The 25,127-nt window shown below is 45.3% G+C and overlaps 1 protein-coding gene across 1 annotated transcript in view; it reads right to left on the bottom strand.

The window, feature by feature from the left end:
* Positions 1 to 2,483: 2,483 nt before the first annotated feature.
* MAD1L1 (mitotic arrest deficient 1 like 1) overlaps positions 2,484 to 25,127 on the bottom strand; it is a 352,928-nt gene continuing 330,284 nt past the window's right edge. Inside the window, exon 18 of the mRNA XM_063315196.1 lies at positions 2,484 to 3,755. Coding sequence (XP_063171266.1) covers positions 3,597 to 3,755 — 159 coding nt within the window. The 3' untranslated portion in view covers positions 2,484 to 3,596. The remainder of the gene's footprint in view (positions 3,756 to 25,127) is intronic.

Genomic DNA, 25,127 nt, shown 5'->3' on the forward strand with positions numbered 1-25,127 from the left:
CTCTAGTTTAGGCGTCCTTGGATCACAACTAAAGGGTGATCCAAGGAAGTAGATAGGTAAGAATGTCCACACTATCCTGTCTGGCTCAACGTTCCATCACGCCTGAGTAAAGGTAGGCTGGCATAGAAAAGAGGAAGATTATTGGTGGTTTTTATGGGCAAGGAAGCTTCCAGTGTCTGATGCGCCAAAACCTCTCCAGGATATCCCTTTTTCTAGATGAAGCTCTGCATTTGTGTGGTCAGGAGGACGTTCAGAAAAGGAAAGAGCGCATGGGACATAGATCTTACTTGGGAGCAGCATGCATTTTAGTAGGTTGTTCCACCTCAGCCATATTGATCTAAAATCCCTGGAGTGACGCACACTCAAGTGCTAACATTTCCTTTCCCCATTTTGTGGATCCATTTCACCATGAATCCATCCTCTGGGAATCCACTGCCCAATTGAAGGAAGGCCCTTTGTCAAATCCCGACACTGCTTTTGCCTGTTCCCTCTGCTGCGCCTCTGTTTTGCCAAGATACCGGGCTGATAATAAATGTATTAATTACTTCATTTCTCCTGGAAGAAGGCAGTGCATTGTTGTTGTGGGTGTGTTTTTTTTAAACACAGGCAGCTGTGGCTCTTTCCGTTGGGCCAATCAAGGAACCGAGTGGCTGACGTCACAATTCATTTTCTCCATGACTGATGAAGGCAGCTGTCAACGCCCCACCGTGCATACGAATCAGGACGTCTTCCCCTGGTGCTGAGGGCCAGGCAATCCATCTTCAAGCCAGGCTCCTGAGCAGGAGGGAGGGAGGGAGGGAGGGAGGGAGGAGAGGAGGAAACTTTGGCTGTCAGCAATTGTTCCAAACAAATTGCTTCAACGGCTCCCCAGAGCTAGGCCGAAGGTCGCCTCGGTGTGGCAACTGTCCCTGGGCCACCTTTACAGAAGCAGGTGGTGAAACAGCTCTCTCTCCTCCTCCAAAAAGAAGCCAAGGTCCTGTTTCCAAGGGGGTCCATTTGGAAAAATGTTTTGGAAAGTAGAGAAGGTGCTCAAGAGACATTCTCAGGCAAGGGAGAGGCCCGAGATTTGAAGCAGAAGCAATCCCTGCATTTCTTTGAGGGCCACCAGCCAAGCAGCAGGAAACAAGAGACCAGTTGAATAGGAGAAGTCATCTCCCAGATGTAATGGTTGCCTATTCTGAAACACCATCAGACTCATGAGTGTGAATTCAAGGATATCTGATGTATTAAAGAACAGTAAGCAGGATCACAGAGAAAGCTGAGAATGATGAAAGCGCGCCAAATTTGAACTAAAAACCCTCGGTGCAAATGAAATCCCTCCCCCCGTAGAGTCTTCCCAGGCTCACAACCCCAGGTGCTCCTAGCGGTTTCTGATGGTCTGCAGGAAAAGGCCTTGAACAGAGAACATAACCCAAACTCATTTCATTGTCCTGATTTCACATACAGAGCTTGGCACAAGGTCTCACAGCAGCTCCCTCCCAAACAGAAATGCGCATCAGTGCCATGGCATGTGAAACGTTACGATGTATAAACTACATTGAATCAGTGAACCTGACACCAGAACACTTAACCTCAACTGTGAGGCATACTCTCTCTTTCTCCTTTAATCAAATCCTCAACAAGTAGGAACCAGCACATGATCAGAAGCATAGACCTTCTGTGAAGAGCTGAAGCTGGAATAGATCTGGTGGCACCTTTTTCCCAAAGAACAGACCCTTCCTGGAGACCACAACATTTCTGCTCTCCTCCCTGTGAGGAGGACACACATTTGGGGAAATGAAAGGGCCACTCAGCCTGCTTTCTTCTGGTCTGTTAAGATTCCCTGGAAAATTCTCTGGCCAAAAAGTGTCCACCAACAAAGCTTATCTGAGCACCCGTAAAATGGTAGTCAGGCCTTGGAGGGAACTGTAAGCTCAGAAGGGAAGTGCAGAGTGAAGCTCCAGACCCTTTTCCTGGGGAGCAGGAAAAGCAACTTTACTCCCCTGAGATCTCTTAGCAACTGCCCATTCTTCCCTTCTGCCAGAGAGCGCCAGATTTCCTTCCACCCAGTTTTCTAAGTTTTGCTGCATTTAGTATTCCTCCCATAACCACTCTGCGTACTGCCTCAAACTGGGTTTTTTGGATTATTGGAAACCACCTTAACAGACACTTTGCCTTTTAATCTGGGGGTGTGGTACAGAAGTACTACGCAAGTACACACACCAGTATTTCCCAGTACTTCGTTACAAAGGACTGGGTTGTATCCTCCTGGAGATTTCCAACAGGGCATTAAGGGGAAGAGTCAACAGATGAACTCAGCAAGCTGGCTAGGTGTGGGGGGGAAAAAAGCACTCTTCAGTCAGGGACTGGTGGGGAATCTCTCTGGGTGGGAACGCCAGAAGCATGAGCCCAGCTACCCACCGTGAATTCCTGCACCAAGAGCCACAATCCTGCAGAACCGAAGCCGCTACATTTGAGAAATAAAAGTGCACGCAACACCAAAGCACAAGTCAAGCTTTATTTGCCAGATACCTCGATCCATTAATACACAGGCACCATTTCCAAGCTTAAAAACAATTCTTGCCTCGGCTTCCCCAGACTGAAGGAAGAATATGAAGAGAAAGGGGAGCAGAACATACCGGGCACAGGTTAGGGGCAAGTCCCAATCTCTTAACCACTGGCCAGTAGAAATGGAGTAGCTGGGGTTTTTGTTGTTGTTATTGTTGTCGTCATCTGGGCAAATATGCAGGAAAGAACATCAGAACAATATAAAAAAGGGACCTGTGAGGGGAGAAGAATCTGGACAGAAAAAGGCCCGAAATATCAGAGAAAAGTGTTGATATTTGTTTTTTAGCTGGTAATGAGTTGGCCTTGGCACAAGAGAATAATTATGGCTGTGATAGGCTGAGTTTACCTTCCTTCCTTCCTTCCCTCCCTCCTCCTCTCTCCTCCCTCCTTCCCTGCAACTGGTCTGCAACTGGTGACAGCTGGAGAAAAGGGATATATATATATATATATATATATATATAGGCTTCCACTGTCTATTAAAGACAACCAAGACTTGAGAGACACCCCCCCCACACACACACACAAATGGATTTTTAACAATGCTTGATGCTTACTGCAGTTCCAGGTTCTCCAAGAGCACCTACCAATTTTATAAAGAAAATTGGCCATTATATATACTTATACATACATACATATATACACACACATATATCCCTTTTCTCCAGCTGTCACCAGTTGCAATGACGAAGGAAGGAAGGAAGGAAGGAAGGAAGGAAGGAAGGAAGGGAAGGAGGGAGGGAGGGAGGGAGGGAGGAAAGGAGAAGGAGAGAGAGAGAGAGAGAGAGAGAGAAAGAGAAAGAGAAAGAGAAAGAGAAAGAGAAAGAGAAAGAGAAAGAGAAAGAGAGAGAGCATATACAAAAGAAAATACCCAATTGTTTAGGTTACTTCTTCAGGAAACAGGACCCTGAAATATACAAGTGGAAACTACAATGAGAAAAGGCCTGGTTCATCTTCACGGATCAGGGCCTCAGCAGCAGTCCTGCAAGTCATCTCCATCTGTGATCCATGAGCAGATGATGCAAAGGGTACATCTTGCAGCTGAAGCAGGGCTAAGCCACCGTCTGGCGACTGAAGAGGTCGAGTGTAACGGCACTAAGGAATGCAGGAATGCTATCCTGTTGCAGGAGGTGAAGGTCTATCAATTCACGGACAGTCTGCGAAAATTCAGTTTCCAGAAGCTGCATCTTTGCACCAGAAGATCTGGAGGCCTACACGGGGAGGGGTGGGGGAAAGAGGGGTAGGGAAAGGAGAAAAGGAGGAGAGCCATTCGTTAGCCACTGACGCCATTTTCCCAAAATGCAGTTGTGTTGTAGGGTGTTTGCTGTTGCTATCATATTCCAATCAAGGCAAAGTTATCTACTGCTGGGCAGGTGTTCAACACACAATTTAATTGGGCCATTATTAAGATTCTGCATTTCCATAGTCCCTGAACAATACCTCATGTACGAGCCTCAGATGAATAATGAATTATCGAGTGATGGAAGAAGGCTGAGAACATTTTGAAAACTAACTTGAAAGGAGTTGCTGAGTGAACAGGTGCCGAAAAAGGAGTGCCACAGAAGGTAATCTATCAATAATAGCAGTCCCAGGGGAAAGAAATATACAAACAGCTCTCTCTCCTGTCCCATGAAAGATTGATTGTCTTAACCCATCAATCCTCTGCTCCTCACCACTCTTCTTCTCCCCATTTTTCATTTGTTTTTGAAGATCCGATAATTCAACCAGCATCACTTCCATTAGGTTTCTAAACAGCTCATTCTGCACACCCAAGACATTAGAGACGAGAATTGTTTTAATCAGGGAAGACATCTGTTAAAAAGGAACTGCTGAGATTCTTCCTGCATTGAAAACATGGATCAGCCTGGAAAAACAGTAGGCTGCCTGTTCAAGGGCCCAGCCCCGGCCTAAGGGGACAACTTCTGCCTTTGTTGAGGAGGTACGACGGAATGGATATTTGTCGGAGTTGGTTTTTGATGTAAATTAATTCGAATGAAAGAAAATGCACTGATGCATTGATCGATTGGTGGTATGCTTAGTCTGTGGATATTTAAATTATAACTTTTGGAGGGTTTTGGGGGGTGAACTCTTGGCTTGCAGGTGTGCGTTCACAGGTTAGACATCCTTGGTCTAACCCACGGCCATCATCTTCCAAGGTTTGTTCTTCTCAATCCATTCGCTAAAAATGCCTGGAACCAGACTCAAGGCTTCTAGATGCAATAGATTCCTTCCTGCTGATTTGTGTTCCCCCCAAACGGGAACCTTGACCTTTACTTTACATGCAACACCTCTTTTGAATCCCACCAGCACTTCTAGAGAGCGTCTTTTCTAATGCACTGGCAAGACGTGCATAATTGGATGGCTGCCTGCCAGGCCTGGGACAAGGTGGGCTTCCGATTTTGCAGTGCCAACTCTTGGCATCCTTTGGAGGAGAAGCCTTTAGCACAATTGCTTTCCCTGCTTAAGGCAAGATTAACACTCCTTGGGGAAAAGAAAACACCATCCATCTTCCTTTTAACACTAGAAATTGGTAAATTATTCAGGGCTTTATATATATATATATATATATATATATATATATTTAACTATATGTTCCACAGAGGAATGCCAGCTTCAGTCCTGAAGTACGTTGGTTGTTCTGGAGTGGGCCTTCTTTCCGCTGGGTTCCACTGCTCTCGTTTCTTCCAAGGGTTCTTCTCACCAATCTAGATGCCGCTGATGCAGATGTGGCTCCCTGTGCCAGCGCTGCCTCTGTTGTCACTACACATCTGGGAGAGTCATGTTCAAATATGGATTAAAATACATTAGTTCCATCTGGGGTTCCCTCTCCTCTCTCCAAGCATACTTTTGGGGATTATTTTAGACATCTGGAGGCAAAGTGATGAAACGGTTAATTTGTTGGACAGGGACCAGGAAGATTCAGGTTCAAGTCCACCTTCATCTACGGAGCTCAGTGGGTGACTTTGGGCCAATCACTCCCTCAGCTTAACCTGACAGGAAAAAAATAGGGGGCGGCCCCACCTATGCTTCCTTGACCTCCTAGAGCAGTGTTTCTCCACCTCAGCAACCTTAAGATGCGTGGACTTCAACTTCCAGAATTCCCCAGCCAGCAATGCATGAAGTCCACGCATCTTAAGGTCGCTGAGGTGGAGAAACACTGTCCTGGAGGAAAGGCAGGATGTAAATGCAATAACTAATATTAGAAAATGGTAGTGATGCATTTGCAACTCAACTTCAGCTCAGGCCGTAACCCTGGCAAGGAGTCATTTTCAACCTGTTGGGTTCTTGGTTCTTCAATTGGCCTGTTTTCCTGCAGATGTTTCATGACCAGACTAGGTAACATCATCAGTGTATGAGAGAGTGAGGTTGTGGAGAATGACAGGGCTAAGTTCCTGTGGGACTTCCAGATCCAGACAGACAGGCAGGTACTGGCCAATCAACCGGACATCGTGGTAGAACCAGACCAGAAGACAGAGGTGGTGATAGATGTAGTGGTGCCAAGTGACAGCAACATCAGGAAGGAGTATGAGAAGCTGGAGAAATCCCAGGGCCTGAAGGAGGAACTAGAGGGGATGTGGAAAGTGAAGGCCAAAGTGGTCCCAGTGGTAAGGAGCCCTCGGGGCTGTGACTCCCAGGCTAGGAGAGTGGCTCCAACAGATCCCAGGAGCAACATCTGAGCTCCCTGTCCAGAAGAGTTCACTGTTAGGAACAGCTCAGATCCTGCACAGAACCCTCAAACTCCCAGGCCTCTGGTAGAGGACCCCAGGTTGTTGAGGAAGACACACACCATCCATAGGGGTGAGAAGGGAATTTTCATTTTTTTTTAAATTTTATATATATATATATATATATATGTATGTATGTATGTATGTTTGTTTGTTTGTTTGCTCGCTCTGCCAGGTGGTTTCTTCCTTGATAGTTCATTTGTTCTTCTTCATGCTGATCAGGTTGCAATGTCATCTACATTGGTTCTTTCTCTGCAGACCAAGGAGCAACTTCAGTAGAATATGCCTAGGTTGTAGCACTTCAACCTGTATCTGAAGTCACCCCATGCAAGTAGGAAACTCATTTACTCAGTCTAGCTTTCTTCTGTTTCTTCCTCTTCTTTTCACAAGGGGGTATCTAGACCTCCCCTCCCCTCCCCCTTTAACCAGTAGATGTACTCAGGACCAACTTATCTATTAATCACAACAGGCACAGTGTCTGAGGCCCAAGAATTTATTTTTTTAATCAGAAAAAAATCAAAATGAAGTACCATAGAAGTTAGTTGTTCTCATGCCTTTTAATAAATATTTATTTATTTTCACACCTTCCAATAAAAAAACCAGAAATGTGCAAAATTTGAACATCAAGCCGATGGTCTTTTTTGTCACCTGCAGGCGTAGCAGGAATACTGAAACTGAGTCACTTCGATGATATGTGACAGAGATAATTGGCAACAACCGAGCGTTATTACTGAGGAAAACATAAAATACATTCTTTGCTATTCCCTATTTCTCTGTGAAGATACAAAGAAAATACTGAAAATCGTAAGTAATATAATTATGAATACCATTGTTTTTATGGAGAGAAGGGCCCAGGAGGCAAAAGTGCCAAGGGCCCCAAGAAAGTCATCACGCAACCCTGGATGGACTGGAATAGCCTAGGAAAGCCGCAGGATCAACCACTCTTACACACGCCACAATTGTCAGCCAGCAGCCAGGATCCGGACGCCAATCAAACAGGATACCAGGAAAACCCCTGGATGCTGCACCAATTTTTTTTATGTCTTCCTAGAGCAGAGATCGCACAAACCACCTGGAAAGACCAATGTCCATCAAAGGCTGGAGCAAATGCCCAAGTAGGATCAAGGTTGCCTCTCTGGAATGAAACTGATGCTTGTCACTCTGGGCAGACTTCTGGTCAGAGAGAAGGACAGCAGACAGTGGAAGAAAAGGGCCTTGGTGGCAATGAGGTCATGTAATGGCCTGTGGGAATGACCTTGGGGGTCAGGGAGGAAGAGCTGCAGCGTAGACAACCATCAGTGGAAAGGTAGGCCTGCCCACAGAAGGAGGGAAGGCGTGGGAAGCCTTTCAGAAGGGACCCTCCTGAGTTTCCTGGAAAGTAAAAGGGAAGGAGGGGAGAAAGACTTTCAGTCTTGCAAGATTGGTGTCAGTTCTTCAAAGCAGTCCAGATAAGAAGCACCAATATTAACCCTACCTTTATTGTAAGGTTACAGTAATAGAATCTTGCAAGTCTGAAACACTTTCCTCCTCCTTTCCTTTTACTTTCCAGAAAACTCGGGAGGGTCCCTTCTGAGACGCTGCCCGCACCCATTTTCCTTCTGGGGGCTGAGATACCTTTTGCATGATGGATGTCCAGTCTGTAGCTCTTCCTCCTGGCTCCCGAGGTCATTACATGCAAAGTGGGTGAAACCATGTGGCACAATTGTGGTCAAAGCCATGATTTTTGGTCTGGCCTGGATCTGGGGAAGGATCTTTGGCTTCTGCCTTAAATACCCCAGGGCTGTTTCACGGCTCATGCTAGTTTTCATGCCCTTGCCACAAAAGATGCATCACGCCACTTGGGAGGATCTTCCCCAGCATTTCCAGAAGGTTAGGCCCAGATGTCTCTTCCAGCCACGGAAGTCGCTGGGGAATCCCAGCGTGACACGAAGGACCTCAAAAAAGCAAACTGTTTTCCTTGCACCCAACCAGTCAAACAGCATTGCCAGATTGAATCAAAGTACTTAGAAATTCACTTCACGCAGGCCCAGGGGCAAATTCACAGGGAGATGGCTTAAGTAATCTCTTGCTGCTTTGTAGCACTTTTGCCGTCTTTTTGCAAGGACAGCCTTGGCAAGTTTCCTTCCATCAAATTCTCGTATGGCAACACTCGGCTCGCCACTGGGCAGTTCTATTCTCCTGGTTGGGTCCCTAGTTTCTAATCCCCACTTCAGCTGGCTTAGATCCTGTTGCAGACCAAGAAGCCAACGTTAAAACAATATTTTCTCTTCCTTTATGTTGCCCCCCTCCCGAAGCTTTGACCTTTTCACTGGAAAATCCTTTGGCGGTTCCTCTTGCTTGAGATTCTGAGATTTTTCTAAATGTCAGCAGCTCGCTCTCCACGAATGCGTCCGTCTCTGGAAACACATGGCTGCCTTCTCAGACAAGCTGCATAAATACAGGTAGTCCTCATTTAACCACCATTCGTTTAGCAACGGCTTGGACATATGACAGTGCTGGAAGAAATAAACTTATGACCAATCCTCGCACTTATGGCCGTTGTAGTATCCCCATGGTCTTGTGATCACAATTTGGGCACTTGGCAACCGGTTCACATTTATGACCATTGCAGCATCCCACGGTGATGTGATTGCCATTTTCAACCTTCCCAGGCGAAAAGCAAAGGCGGGGACAGAGGAGGGAGGCGGGGTTTCTGCAAAAGGGAGGGGAACCATTTTCCCGCCAGGAGAACACAAGAGGTCCCTCCCTCAAAACTTGCCCTTCTTCGTCTGCAACTGGGCTGAGCGAGTCGGAAGAGAAGGAAGAGGAAAGAGATGATTCCAAATATTGTGACAGAGGTCCCGATGCGGCCAACCTGACTCTAGGTGCAGAAAGGATGCATTGTGCTTAGATCCTGGTGGCTCCTCGTGGTCTTCACAAATTCTATTTTTCTTGTAGCATGCTCCTAATTTCTTCTGTGGGTGGATCGCTGGCTATGAGCTGGTAGAGCAGAAACAGTCACGGCCCCTTGCTGGATCAAGCTGTGTCCAGCACGTAGGGAAAGCAAGCAGTGCCTTCAAACATGAAGATAGACCACTGTTTCCTGCTGGGAATCTTCAATTATTCGGGACATGGTTGAGTTATTTATTTATTTCTGACACAGTTTTGATACTGAGCTGCTTCTCGTGACTCAAGGCCGCAGGCATGAAACTGGGCCAGTAGAAGAGAACCAGTCCGCAGTGGGCCAACCTGGGTACATTCCAAAGAGTGATCAGTAAGAGCAATGCACCTCATCTTGGACTGAAATATTTAGGCATGCCAGAAACCTATAGCTAGCTGAGTTGCTTTTCATTAAATATGTAGAAATGCTTCCCAGCTATTAAGAACTTCTGAAACAATCACGGTGTTCCTTTGGGATTTCCTGACTTCCAGGACCCTCTTCTGACCACATTCCCAAGGAGTCAAGAACCAGGACAGGAGAAGGGCAGGAGAAGAAGCAAGCATAAATACAGGTAGTCCTCATTTAACCACCATTCGTTTAGCAACGGCTTGGACATATGACAGTGCTGGAAGAAATAAACTTATGACCAATCCTCGCACTTATGGCTGTTGTAGTATCCCCATGGTCTTGTGATCACAATTTGGGCACTTGGCAACCGGTTCACATTTATGACCATTGCAGCATCCCACGGTCATGTGATTGCCATTTTCAACCTTCCCAGGCGGCTTCGGCAAGCAAAATAAACAGGGAACGGCGTGATTTGCTTAATGACCACCACAAAAATGGTCATAAAATCTGATCGGATTCGCTCAACAACCACATCGCTTACCGACCAGAATTCTGGTCCCAATTGTGGCCATTAAGTGAGGACTACTTGTAGGACCTCTAGAGTCCTGCAGTTTCAAACAGTTGGGCTCTGAAGAGCTGTATGATAGCTCTAGTGCTCTCACCCTGAGATCAAAACCCCCCACCTGAATCGCAACTCACTGATCAGCCTCCTCCAAATATCAGGTCCCCAGGTAGAGGTCAATCAACTCTAATTAGTGGCAGGTTGTTGTAAGAAATATCAAAAACAGGAAACAAGACAAACTGGGACATGGGACAGGGTGGCAGTCTTGGAAGATGGCTCAGCCTATTGGTTGGCTTTTTTTTTTTAAATCTACTTTTAAAATCTACTTCTTAACAACTGGCAGGTTCTGATGTCCCAGTGACATCGTGCTACACACATCTCCTCCCCCAGGACAGTTCAACAATGCAGCTCTAATAAGGATGCTTTGCTTTCTATTGGTCGCTGAAAGAGGCTTTCCCGCATTAAGCTTCCTACACCTTGTATGACTAACTTCTTGTCTATAATATTCTCTTTGTACACTGAGAGTGGCCAGCTGTTTTTTTTAATAAATATATATATATATATATATATATATATATATATATATATATATATATATAATAATTGCTTCTTGCCAAGACCTCTGACCTTGGGTTGCCAGCTTGATATATAAAGTGAATTTACGACAAAAAGGGGATGGACAACTAGAAATAGCTTCCAGCGAATGTAATGAAAAAGCCGTTTTTTCAGAGTTGGGATGGAAGCTGGCTGATGGGACCAAAAAGGAAACTGAATAAAAAAGAGGGAGAGGAAAAGAGCAACATGAAGTTCTAAGCAAGCTTTCTGGCCAATATATGCTCTTCTCAGGTTTTCCTTTGAAAACCAGCATCATCCTTTGGTCCTGAGGATTGGAGATTCTAGCTTGAAAACCAGGGGAAAGATGAGCCAGGGACTAGACCGTGGTGGAAAACCACACCAATGTCTATACGACTATGCCGTGAAAGCAACTTCTTCAGGTCAAGAACGAGACACAAATAGCACAGACGTTACATGACTTTTCTGACTACTGTTGAACTACAATTCCCAGCCGTATTAATCTCCAGCCATGTTGATTAGAGTCACTGGAACTGTGGTGCAGCATCACTGGAAGGGCCACGGGTCCCCCATCCCCGTTGTACAACCTGTTCTGAGAAAAGAGGTCAGGGCACCCCTCTCTAAATGGAACAACATGCTTTTATGTCTCCAGATGGATGGTCAGATGACCAGAATGCTGCACGTCAGAGATGCCGAAATACTTCCTGCCAAGTAGATCAACTGAGTGGGAAGCCACCAGCAATATACATTATGGTTCTTCTGCTTATTTCCCCACCATTGCCTCTTCTTCTTGTCCTTTTCCTTAGCGTGCGTGAGTGCGCGCGCACACACAAGTATATAATGATGAAAACCCCAGTTGAAGCTCTCAACTGAAAGTAGTTGCTCCGTGATTCACAGTGCAGGTGGGCTGGCGAAGACCTCAAGATCCACCGACTGCCAGCCAGAAATCAATTCCCTTGTTTTCCGTGACAGGCTCATCTCTTTGAAAGAGACTGTGGGGGTGAATGTAAATTAGGGTTATGGGAGTCAGGAGGGGAACACAGAGAGACTGGCATCTTAGGAAGGGTGACAACCATTTTACAATTGCACAGAAGATCAGCAGGGGATGATTAATCCATGGAGCTAAATTTCCCCCACAGTCTTGTAAGGGGAAAGGAGGCTGGCAGAAAAACAATTTCCAAGAAGCTTAAGAACAAAGGAAATGGTGTTCAACAGAGGCAGACTTTCGCTCCATCTAGTTCAGTATTATCAATTCTGACTGGCAGCAACTCCATTCGGAGGGCTGGGCACTGAATCAGCTTGATTGGATTGCTGCTCATAAGGCAGCTTCACACAAGGCAAGGGAAGCAATTAGGCTTTTGTCATTGCGTCTCCAAAGCATAACCATTTCAAAGGAGCCATGCTCAGGCTGGATAGCAAATCTCATCTGTAGTTCATACTAGCTTTAGTCATCTTCGCCCTTCTGAGTTCTTATTTTGTCTCCGCTTTGTGCCCTTAGGCAGAACCTCCATATAAATTGGGAAACAAGAATAGCAGCTTGTGCTTTGGTGCTTTCATGCAAAGTCACAGATGCTGAGCAGAGGATTTGGGTCTACAAAGGAGGAGGCGGAAGGAGTCCCTGCTTTTCAAATAAAGGGGCAAGAGAAAGCTAAGGACGGCAAGCAAGGTCCACAGCAGTTGCCCCTTGGGGAGCTCCAAGTAATTAAGCGAAAGGTCAGTGAGGGTGCACGTGCTAAATCTGGCTCCCAATGGCATCCTTCTGCACCACCACCAGTGTTCTGGGCCTTCAGAAAGCCAGGCAGACTTGACCAGGGGCAGGCAACCCAGAGCTGTCCAGATACCGCTGAACTGTAATTCCCAGTATCCCCAGGAAGCATAGCCAAAGGAAAGGGATGTTGAGACAGATATCTCAGCAACTCCTGGAGGACGGCAAAGAAATTAGTGCTCTCCAGATCGCAAGTATGGCCCTGAGAAGAGCCAGCTGACCTCTTGAGCACTATCTGATGATTCTCTGAGTCTTTGAGGCACACCAGGAATTATATATCCCTTGCATCAGCCAGTTCATCAGCCTGAGACACTTGTTTCAAGGGTGAGGACTAACTTTTCTCCAACTTCTTTTTCCAGACTGGTGTCCTGGATCTCTTCACATCTCCTTCTGGCCTCCCAACCCCTCGCACATCCTTGAACCCAACTGGCCAACTTCACACTGCCACCGCAATGCCTCTACTGCCCTTGGCATTCTGCTCCTTACCCACTTCTGGTGCTGAGCTGCTGGGCTGCCTACCTGTGTCCACACATGCCCCTTCCCCTTCTGCAACTGAATGGGACTCCCAGATGCATCCCTTCCTGGATCTAGACCCAAGCGTAGCCCTGTTGCAGCTGAGGTCCAGGCAGCTGTAGCGAGGGAACATAGAGCACAGCAGAGCAGATTTCTGAGGCAGAAATCAGTTGAGTGCCGGAGCTGGGGGAAAGGGTTGTTGTCCGTGGTTGGAACAGGAAACTTTTGAAAGCCTTTCCTGCTGAGGTCAGCCAACGGCCAATGTTGGTGGACAGAACCACCTTATTATCTGGGATTTGTTCACTATCAAGAGAGATGCTCCATCCTGTAGGCCTGTTAATCTACCAGACAAGGTAGCTGTGTGCAGATCTGGGAATGGGACGGTTCTACCTCTGGAAGCTTCTAATAGCAGCGTTAGTGCTTGTCAACAGTAGGTCATATTGGAGATGAAGCGGGTCAAAGCTGGACAGAATGCTAGAGGAGACCCACAGGAGGGCCAGCCCAAGGTCAAATCCAGGGTCAAGCTACATGCTACTAGCAAAGCAGAGCTGCTAGCATCCCATCATTTTTGGCTCAGAACCTGGCAATATCTATTAAAGCACAACGCATGTTGCAACACCACCTCTCTGCCTTTTCCATCACACACCACCTGTACCATGAAGAAGGGGAAGACCAGCTCTCTTCTCCTTACGAGACACAATCTCTTAACCACTCTTAATCTCTTGTCTGAGCCAACCTGAAATAAAGAAGCAGCAGCAGACAGAAGGGTCTGGAAATGAAGACAGGAGCGGCCAGGCAGGCAGAAAGAAGCAAGGGGGCAGGCAGAGCATCACTGAAGGGCCTAACCCACCAAGGTTAGCATCATTTTTGTCCAGATAAGGATCAAGGATCAGAAGCTTTAATAGGCAGAAGAAACTGATGGGCTGGCCTGGATGAGACCTTGGGGAATTCCTTTCTCCTGCCCCCACCTATCTCTTTACCCAAACCAGTTGGAATCTAGACAGATGCTGGTGATGCTTCTCTGTCACAAGATGCTCACTGCATTCCTGGGGGGCCACTCAGAAATCCTTAGTTAACGCCGAGCAACAATTACACATTTTGGCCTCAGAACCAACCCAACAGATAAGACAACAGCCCCTTTAGTTGGATCAGTTTAAAAGGTCTCACTTGAATTAACATGGACCCAACTTTTCTGATTTCAACAGCTATCACATGCTCCAATTTCTTCTACAGATACCAGGTTGACTTGGGAAATGATTCAACAGATCAGCAAGCCATGCATGGCAGAAAACAGAAGAGTGGGATGCTGGGAGGATCAATTAATTTGACAGCCTTCAATGATATTTTTTCCCCAAAGTGAGGACTGAAATTCATTATTGTGCTAATACTTGGAAGCTGAGAGTCATATGCAGCTGAACTTAAATCTCTTCTCGCTTCAGTGACCTGCTGCTTTCTCCAGACTGCTGCTCCCTACAGCTTTGTGAAGAAACCCAAAGCTAATTTCAGCATTTGGACCAATAGCTGAAGTTAACCACAAGGGAAGTCCAGGCAGATGAGTGGATGACAGCCATGAATAAATTGCATTCAAACAATGGAAGATTTCCTGTTGCCCTTTTATCTGATGTCCTCTTGTCCACATCTTTCATGGAAGGTTTCCAAAAGGTTTCATCTCTCTATTTTCAATTTGGCTCCTGAGTCCTAATTCTTGGATACTTTCCAAAGATCCAGAAGTGAAATGTCTCCTCAAATCTAGGCATGAGACAGCAAACCAAGGTTCCTATCTGTTGGAAGTGGGAGCATGAACTGAAGGTTCATCTCTGCAATTATGAACATAGAAGACAGTAAGACACCCAGATATCGTATCAACCGATGTGTTATTGCCAGTAAGTCCCAATGCATCCCAGATTCTGTAACAGCTGTCATGCCCCAGTCTCATCTGAACATCAACCCTGCTACCAATTTATTGGAGAAATCCCATCTTCTCTACCACTTCCTCATGGCGGTCACTTTTCCTTCTCTAAGTGTGACGGGACAAGGGAACATATCCAACTTTCGGAGGGAAGAAGGGAGGATTGGGGACTGCTCCCAGAGCACAGTGTTATATTTTTCCTGTTCGCTCCTTCTGGCAACCCATGGTTAATTAGCCACGACCCTGAGGCACAAAATCACTCAGCAGTCCTTGAGCATCTTTAACATCCGGCCTTTCTCGCTGCGTCACATCTCTCAGCAATCATCTCTAATGCTCAAGTAGACAACTTACTACCTCTTGAAAAAGGGCTAAGAAAGTGACAAGGCGATCTGAGGAACGTCAGAGCTCTCTTTGGTCTCTGAGTGCAAGAGGAACAGGAGAAAGAATTGCAGACTTTCTACAAGGGCCTCGGCCCAGCCACCTCGCATTGTTCTTTGTCCTTGTCTTGGATATCGGCTTATCCTTGGATGTCGATGAAGATTCTCAGTCATCCGGGTGGAATTGTCTGTAGGTTGAGCCATGGCAGCTGGATTGCTTCCCTTTTGGCTGAAATGTCTCGCTGCTTGTCCAAGCAGCTTCTTCAGTCTGGGCAAAGGTCGGTGAGGGGACCCCATATTTGGCTTCCAGGGTGGCTGCCTTGTCCCTGCACCTGCATGGCTGTTAATTGTGCCAGGGAGGTGTGGATTGTCTTTGGGATGTCTCGCTCCTAGATCCTTGTCCCCCATTTTTCATGCTGCTGTTTCATCAGTCCCCAGGAAGATTAAGACCACCAGGAAGGCCACAACGATCCACTTGAGGGTGAACAAAGGATCTAGGAGTGAGCCACTCTAGGAGTGGCTAAATATGAGTAATAAATAAATAAATAAACTGGTCATAAGTTGTTTTTTCAACACTGTTGTAAGTCCAAACTGTCACTAAACAAATGGTTGTTAAGTGAGGACTACCTGTATAACAAGTTCAATTATGAATAAGGAGTTGCCACTCCAGACAAAAACTAACACTTGATTTAAACGTTAGCTTCATTAAAATTAAATATCATTAATTAACATGATTAATCCCCATGTATTTATCACTTTTCCCCTTCTGTCACCTTCAAAGTCTCAGCTTGCTGGCAACTTTTGGAAGTTCTCTGGGTCCCTCAGCCAAGGCTTTCAAGGGCCACATCCATGCTTGGAACCTCAGGTTGCAAAACCTCGCAATAAACCGTGCTTGACTAAGCCATCATGGCTAGGTTTGCACAACATACTAAGTCCAAAACCAAACAGATCATTAGGTGGTTTTGTGCAATGGAGAACCCAGCAATGGTTGTGCATGCTGGCACCATTCTTACCAAATTCCACAATTACCACGATTTCTATACTTGGCCTCCTTCCTCCAAAAGCCTCTGACTTGATGGCGGAGATAAGATTCAGTCTCCTGCGCTCCCTCTAGCTGTTTCATCATTGCCCAGATAAGCTCCTGGCTCTTAGGAGTCACGTGCACCTCTGCCACGCACTTGCCTTGTGATGATTTTCCAGCAGAATTAGCAAGCGTTAGAGAGCAGCAGTAATTTCATACTCAACTATCAGCTCCAGGAAAAAAATTTTTTTTTTCATTATGCTACCAAATAAATAAACAAATTGGAAAATAAAAATGGATAAAGATTTGTGCTCCCCAGTGTTCATCCACTGATTTTATATCAAGGCATAGCAACCTGTTTAACGTCCCAAGTTCTTTGGGGAAGAAACAATGCCCCAACCTTCAGCATGCACCGTAGAAACACAAATGTGTAGCCATGAAGCTGGCAGAAAAGAATTTAAAACTTAGACATCCAAAGCCCAGGAGACAACAGGAATTAAGTTTCAGTTTTTGGTCTCTATTCTGGCTTTACTGCTTAGGAAAAGAGAGTCCTGGTGCAGTCCTGGTTCACAGAAGAGAGGGTCCTTGTTCTAAAGTCACAGCATTCAAGCCAGGAGCCAAGCCACATCACCCATCAAGACTGATGACCTGGGAAAGTTTTCCTGAAAAAATGTATTTCTATATTTGAGCCGTCCAATACTTGCTACCAGGTGATTCCAGAAAGAGGTCAGCCTGGCAGGTCTAGAATGGCCTAGACCCCGTTTCCAATCATTTCCTTCTAAAGGTTAAGAAAAGGCCAAGGCAGCTGTAATATTCCAGCCAGCCAACGCTGTACGATTTCAAAATATTCCCTTGTACCCTTCCCTAATAAACTCTCTAGATTTATGGCCCATGATCATGCCTAGTTCTCCTCCATGCCTTTTCTTTTCCAAAACAGTTTTATATTTTTCTTACTTATGTTTTATTGTAAACTGCCCAGAGTCCCTTTTGGGAGATGGGTGGTGATAAATTTGATAGATAGATGATAGACAGACAGACAGACAGACAGACAGACAGACAGATACAAGTTGTTATTTATGCATGCTTTGGGATTCCCCTGCACCATTTAGACAACAACTCACAGCTGGAGGACGAGTCCGCCATTCAGCTACCAGGACTCGCTAATAATTTTCCAGCCTTGCTACAAGGAAGCTGATCCTAGGGTGAAGTTGCTTCAGATGTTTCCAGTATGTTGGGGCAGTGGGACACTGGAAATAATGAGAAACTGTCATGGGCTTCACCTCCTCCTCCACCATCATCACAAGATGAGGGCTAGTGAGATGACCATTCGCAGAAAGACCATTGTGGTTGGTGTGGGTAAGCTACATTCATTTTTCACAGGAAGTCAGTAGGTAAGGCTGGAAGACAAGCTGAACAAAGCTTCTTAGACAACCAGCTCAGAAGTAATGACATATTTCATGGGTCTTCCTCCCCAGCAATTGTTAGCATCTTCTACGGTGAGGTCCAAAGGTAACTGTTACAGGCCACATTCAGTCTAGAAATGGCACCTCTCATAGTCTAAGTTGTCCGTTCAATTCAGTCAACCTGAGAGTTGACATCCTCTGCTCCCAATCCACTTTCTGTCTTTACTGCCTGGCCTGATCCCTCCCCGTGCTGTGTAAACAAAGATACAGCGAGACAGTAAATGGAGAGAGAAACTGTATTATGGAGAAAGGGGAAGTTGCTTTGAACTCCATATATCATATCCGTGCTTTTAACATTATTGCTCAGGCTTGAAAGGTAACAAAAAAAGAAAAAAACAACACCCACTTTCCCTGCTGTCACTTCCTCTTTATGTGCTTCGCGGAGAACAGGGACCTCTCTTGCCTCTCCTCCCCCCATCCCATTCACACATCCAAAGTGCTCACAATAGCAAGAACGTGGATAATTGTATTAACAGCCACTTGCATTTCTCTGAATATTCCAACATCTAAGTGTATTGGCAGTAGGCATTTTGCAGTCTCTGTCCCTGAAAGCTGAGCAGCATTCCTGCGTTCATGCAAAAAGAAATCAAATTACTGGGTACCACCGTAGTCCTCCTTTGTCTCTCCTTTGGGCCTGCAGATATTTCTCTCTTCCTAGAGACACCCCAGCGTCCTCCTCGAGACACTCCTCCGCTGGTAGGGATATTCTGCATCTTCAGCACGAATGGGAAGAGTTATTGCTCATTTCCTGAGGAGCACCACTGTTGACCCTCATTCGGAAGCTTTATCCTCATCCATCTCTGGATCTTACCCACACAACTGCCCTAAGAATGCGAGCAGAGCCCCAGTCATCTAATGAACTTCACAGCTGAGAGGGAATCTGAACTTAACTGACTGGAATGACTACCTCCACCCAACCAACAACACAAAGAAATCATAAATTAGATTGACCCACTTTTCTCTTGACCTTCTAGGTGCTCCTGAAAACTGAGTTACTGTGGAGGGCCTAGGATGAGTGATAGGGTGGCAGTTTGGTTGATTTTTTTTTAAAGGATGGTTTTGATTTTAGGGTTTTAAAATTTTATATATTCTAGTTCCTACCACGGCCGTGTGACCACACTTCTTGCGCTGATGATCATTACTCTAAACTGCCAAGAGTCAAGAGTCTTGCAATTACAGCAGATATAAATATGGTAAAAAAAAAAAAAATCAAATTAACGAAGCTCCCCATCTTAATCAACAATTAATAGATGAGGTGGGAAGCCCCTCTTTAAAAAAAAAAAATTTTTTTTTAAAAGCAAACAAAAGGTAAAAAGAAAAAATAGCAACTGGTAAAGAAATATAATATCTATAAGTGGACGAAGGAATCTGCCAGACTGTAGAGTTAGTGCTCAGCGTATCTTTGATTAAAAATTAAAATTAAAAATTAACCATAGAAGACATTAAGTTAGATTTAAGAACATTAAATTACTTTAACAACGTAAGTAAATATTTAAATTTCTGAGCTTAGTGTCAAAATTACCACTACTTGTTGCTTAAAAATAAGAAAGGAAAGAAAGACATTACAGATAAATATTGCTAACTTCCCCTTTGTCACACTCTAACTAATGTACCATATTTACGGCCATTGTTTAAAAAATTGGTGTGTCTTTGCTTTCAATTCCTTAATCGGTTCTTTTCCCCTTTAAAAACCACATTCTAGATACTTATATTTGCCGTGCTGCGTAATATATAGCAGGAATGGAAGTCATTCTTGCTTAAATTTGGCCAGACTTCTGTTGTGAATTAACGCTGTTAATTTTGCCGTGGCTGCAAAATTATTCCTCTTAACGTCCCAAGATTCTGTATTTACCCCAGACCAGCATTAAAGGAACCTTCTGAAATCTGTGAGGTCCTCAAATGCTGATTTTGCCCGGTTGCGTGGAGTCTGACATTGCACAACCACCAATTCAAATGGCAAGTAAGTCGCATAGGGTGAGGATCATGGCACATCTGGCTTCTCCTGCTGGTCAAGCATGCCGCTGAATGTTCTGGTCAGAACCATTTAACTTTAAAGCCAGACAGATCCCTTCCAAAATATAAACTGGCAATCATCTTCTCTTAAACCTTCTTCCACCCCACCTGACACCCTCCATCCTGAAGTTCATGAGATACCAGCTGCCTCTGAAGTGGGTTTTATCTAGCTTTTACTTCAAGTGTTGTCATCCATCCCAGCCCTCTCCTTGTTATCCTTGAGACTGGAGTTGCTTTGGGGTAACACATCAAGGAAAGGAGGGGGGGGGGGGGAAGCAAAAAGCAACAACAAAAAATGCCACCAGCCCACAAGAATAACAATTGCTCGTCAGTCAAAAATCACTTACACTTGGTATTTCATCACAATGCCTGAAACAGGTTTTTTAACAGAGAAACCGCCTTGCTGGTCACACACCAAATCGAAAGGGCAACAGTGAGATGACATTGGCTGGCTGGTTAAGTTTCCTTCTGAAACTTCCCTTTGGTTTCAGCTACAAGTGTTTTCAGCTGCTCTGGGTCTGAATTACAGGATCTTCACGCAATGGTAGTGAGAAGAATATGAAAATCAGAACACTTCACTGCAGATGTGAAGTTCCTAACTTTTGTAGCGGTAGAGGAAAGACTGAATGGGGCCTGCTGGCTTATACAGTCCCTTTGAAAATGGGGGTTTTTCTTCCTGTGCAAATGGTGGGTGAGTTGGGGTCGGCTGCAATTCCAAGGGCCACAAAAAGGGCTGATGTTTCACCATGGACTTCAACTGTGCACTGGTCTCTCCCAGGGTTCAAATTCCTTGTCTGCTCCATCCATAACAAAGACGTGGATAACAAAACCTTCCCTCTGTTCTCTGTCTCCTCCACAACTGAAAACACGTTCTCCCCTCCGGCATCTTGTGGGGAAGAGGAGGATGTAAGAAGAAAGGACAATGCTTTTGGTATCAACTAGAGAACCAGCTTGGTAGTCTCCTCACCAGCCCTGCAGAGACCAACCTCAGACGGTAGCTTGCCACAGAGAGCCTGCCCATAATGCCCCAGGCTGTGCAGATTGGATGGAAACAAGTGTGCTCCCACATGGTGTAGAGATGGTCTTAGAAGGAATTAAAAAGAGATTACCGCAATTAATGGGCAAGGCTTTTCAGGAGCTGTAGAAAACATCCAGCTAGGCTGCCAAATGCCACCTGCATGGGAAAAATGTCCCCGAGCAACTTCGTTTTTCGCAACAAAACCTCGTAACACAAACAAGTTGTCACTCCCTAATTCCTTTGATTTTCCGCCTGTTTAAAATCTACATTGTTTTTCCCCCCCTTGGAAGAAGAAATGCCTTGCAGTGCATTATGCAGCGGTTTTAAAGCAATAATGCTGACACCCCAATATGGCAGGGCATGCATTTAACTCAGCTTGCAGGGTTTCTCTTCACACCCTATGGAAGCTGTCTCTGCTCGCTTAATCGCCTTGGTTTGCTTGTAATATCTTATCTGGCTAACCTCCTTTTGCAGAAGTTAAAAGTCCTCGGACTTCACCATTTTTAATCTCTCTATTTGCAGCAACTGTATTTGATTCTTATAGATTGCCCATGAGGAATATTCTCTCCGCTATAGGTTGGATGCGAGAGATAATATCCGAGGAGCATTTTAATCCTTCAAATAACATGTATTTTTAATGGTAATTTTTAGGTGGTTATGTTTTTAGTGTTATTTTATTGTAAACCGCCCAGAGTCCCCCGTTGGGGGAGATGGGCGGTGAGATAAATGTAATAAATAAAATAAATAAAAAATAAAATAAAGCATGGTATCTGTTCTTTCATCCAGTGTCACGATGTGATCTGAATTGGTCTTACTCTGGCCGCCTTCCCTTCTTTCCGATGGGATTTTTTGGATCTACTCACTCTGAAATGAAATCCAGCTACTTCTTTAATTTTTTAACCTTTGCATAAGAAAGGTGCCTATGTATCTGCAGTAACACTTGACATGACCTAGAGCAGGGTTCCTCAATCTTGGCAACTCTAAGCTGTGCGGACTTCAACTCCCAGAATTCCCCAGCCGGCTGGGGAATTCTGGGAGTTGAAGTCCGCACAGCTTAGAGTTGCCAAGGTTGAGGAACCCTGGCCTAGAGAAAAAGACTGTCCAATTTACAAATTTCATAGTACGGGTTAGAGAGTTACTCCCTGTCTCTGCAGTACATTGTTGTTTATGAAATGAAAAAGACCACACCTGATTTTTACCACCTTTTTTGCCATGGTCATTAAGTGAACCACTACGGTTTCTGCAGTCCTGGTCCAACACCTTCCCTCCTGGGCCACGTCACACTTATGAGCAGAGAATGCTCTTCTGCTTTTTAATGTGCTTGAGGGGTTCCTTGGTTTCCAAATTCCATTTCAATGCTATTTTAGGGTTGACAGACCACAGTCTATGAGCTTTTAGTCTCAAAGTAGGGGAAAACTGGGCTGCTATGTTTTGGCGTTTTAGCAGCTGCAGGAATTGAAAAAAACACAGCAAAACCAAAACGAAAGCAAATTCATCAACGTTGGGGGCTGCATGCAGTAATTCAGAGGGGCTGCCCACCTCTGAATTACCCTGGATTTCTGTGGGCTCAGGAGCCCTCCCTTTCCCCCCTCTCAAATGGCAAGAGAGAAAGGGAGGGGGGCCGAACTGGACACGCTTCTGGCCACAGCGCTGCATGCCTTTGCATTTCAAAGTTTGATTACTTAAGCTTAATGCTTCATTAATGCTAGCTCTTGCCTGGAATTGAATATATGCACTCCCATCAGCAAGCTCACACTCTGCACAAAGGCTCGGATCCGAGGTGACCTTTAATCAGAAAGAAACGGGCGCCCCTGCGTACCAAGGAGTGGCCAGGAGCATCTCATGTCACGATGAGGGTCTTCCCAAGAATGAAGGTGAAGCTATTTTTCTCACTTATTTTCACTCTGGGCTAACATAGGCATCCCCAAGCATTAAGAGACTCCTAAAAGTGTATCCCATCTCTTAATGCTGCTGGTCTGTTTTTCTTTTGTGCGTTGAATGCAGTTGCCAGGCTAATGTTGCTATGTTGCAACGAAATTTGCTTTCGTTTCAAACAAAACTGGCCAGTTCAATGCACAGGAAAGGGGAAGAAAGGGGCAGGTGGGGAGGGAATGCTAGAAGATGGCATGTTGCAAGTCAAGAACCAGTTGCAAGGAGAAGCATTTGATGATGGAGTTCTGGGGGGAGGTATCCTCTCCTATTTCCTGCACGGGGTTTCATACACACACAGGCTGTTCCTCCCTGAAGTGGCAGGGACAATAAATTAGGCCGGGTACTCCGTGAAAGTCCAGATGGAAAGGGCTCACGCAAAAAGACTACTTTTGGAGTTCAATAACCCTTAAGGCAAATCTAACTGCATTCTTCTACCATTAGCTAGATCAAAAAGGTGCCTTTCAGATGTTAACCCAGCCTTTTCTGCGTTGGCCCTCCAGATATATTGTCCCAAAGCTGCAAGATGTCAACCAGCTGGAAGAATCAACGAATCTCTAAGGAAATCCACAGCGAGAAACGATATGGTAAGAGCATCTCTTTAAAAGCTCTCGCTATTCTGGCATAGGGCCCAACCATGAAATAAACCCATGTTTCATCTTATCTGTAGTTCAAGTGATGTGACAGAAGTACAGGAAATTTTTGCTAGAATAAGAAAGGTGGAGGATCGGAATAACTGACGGATCCCTCTTTGCTCTAGACAATAAGTGAGATGATTACAAGTTTTCAGGTTTGACCATAGCGCCTGCCAGATTAGCAAAGAAGGAAATGAAAAGAACAGCGGAGGTGATGAAACAGATCCGTCTTTACTTTGATGGGCCTCCTCTTTTATCCTTGCAGTTAGTACTGCTTTACAAAAGGTACATGTAATGTTTTCGACGTTAGAAAGTTAAAATCACAATATAATTGACAAGCTGAGTCAGCTGAAGGAAGCGCCACCGAATTCATCAGAATTCGAAACTCTGTCCTACTGCCTGGGCACCTGAATGTCAGGATGAGCACCTGAACTTCAGAATCACCACCGCAGACCAATATAGTCCATTCCAGAAAGAGACAAATCATAAGTGTAGCTACAACTCTAGAATCTCTTACTATTGACCATACTTCCTGGGACTAATAGGAATTATAATCCCAAAAATCTAGGGGGTACCATGTGGCCCACCTCTTGTATTTCAGTAAGTGATGTCTCTCCAGAATCTTAGAAAGAGAAAGGCCTTGCTAAAGGGGGGATCTTGGAGAACAAAGCTGGGTCATGACAGGATCCATTCATGTGGAATAGGCTACTGCATGATGTTTGACTTCTCCTTCACTAGAGGTCTTCAAATGGGGGCTAAGCTGTTTTTTGGCTGGTGGCTCCTGCAGGGGGCAGAGGGTTGGACTGGATGAGATGATCCCTTTCAGCTCAATGCTTCTATGACACTTTGAGCTGTAGCTCTGCCCTAAAATGGGCAAGGAGTGAGAAGAAACACTGAAGGCAAACAAAAAGATAATTCGCAGTACGGGCACCAGCTAGAGAAAAGTTCTCCGCTGAGATGAACTATGCTCGTAACACCTCACATGAGAAAGTCAACAGAGACTTTGTGAGCACCCCACAATGGGCTTTCAACAACACACAACTGTATTTTGGGGGGAGACTGTTTCTAAGTGAGAAACACAGACTAGATTTCCTACTTTGTCCTTCTCTGAACAGCAGAAGTTTCATGCAATCCAAGAGAGATGTCGCTGCAGGATGGGCAAGAGGTAGCCATTGGCCTCCTCAACCCTTGAGCTACCTGCATCTGAGACTGTGGGTAGCATCCTCCAGTAAGATATTCTCCATGATGCACTTTCATCACAGAAACTGGAAGCCAACATCTCCGGAGGCCAGCAAGGTGAGGAACGCAGCTTGATGAACATCAAGTATCAAGCAGTGCTCATCAGGGCCCCAAAAATCAGCTGGACAGGGCTGGAAGCTTCTGTCTACCTTCAAGTGATGTTTTGACCAACGCCTGTCAAAAATAAATCATTATCGTCATTTTTGTTACCAGCACCACCACTATTGCATGCTTTATGGTCCCTGTCATCCTCTACCTCCCATCTTATTTCCCAAGGAGTGAGGGACGGAGAGATGATCATTGGTGACCTTCTTCAGAGCAAAAGCCAACATAGCTGCATTGTTCCTGCTCAGAAAAGTAGATTGTTCTGCAGAGTGGGCGAGGGAAACACCTAATTCATTCCCTTCTGAAGGCGTCACTTCTGTCGGTTAGAAGGACCTCTACAAGAGAGAGTGACCTCTACTTGAATATCGATATGTAAGTTATTCACACTCAGAGGATTCTAGATAGTCACTCGGGAGAGACAGAACGGGAGGGAGGAATAGCCAGTGTACCTGTCTACACATCATATTT

This window comes from Candoia aspera, chromosome 14, assembly GCF_035149785.1.
Source record: "Candoia aspera isolate rCanAsp1 chromosome 14, rCanAsp1.hap2, whole genome shotgun sequence".
Classification (NCBI taxonomy): domain Eukaryota; kingdom Metazoa; phylum Chordata; class Lepidosauria; order Squamata; family Boidae; genus Candoia; species Candoia aspera.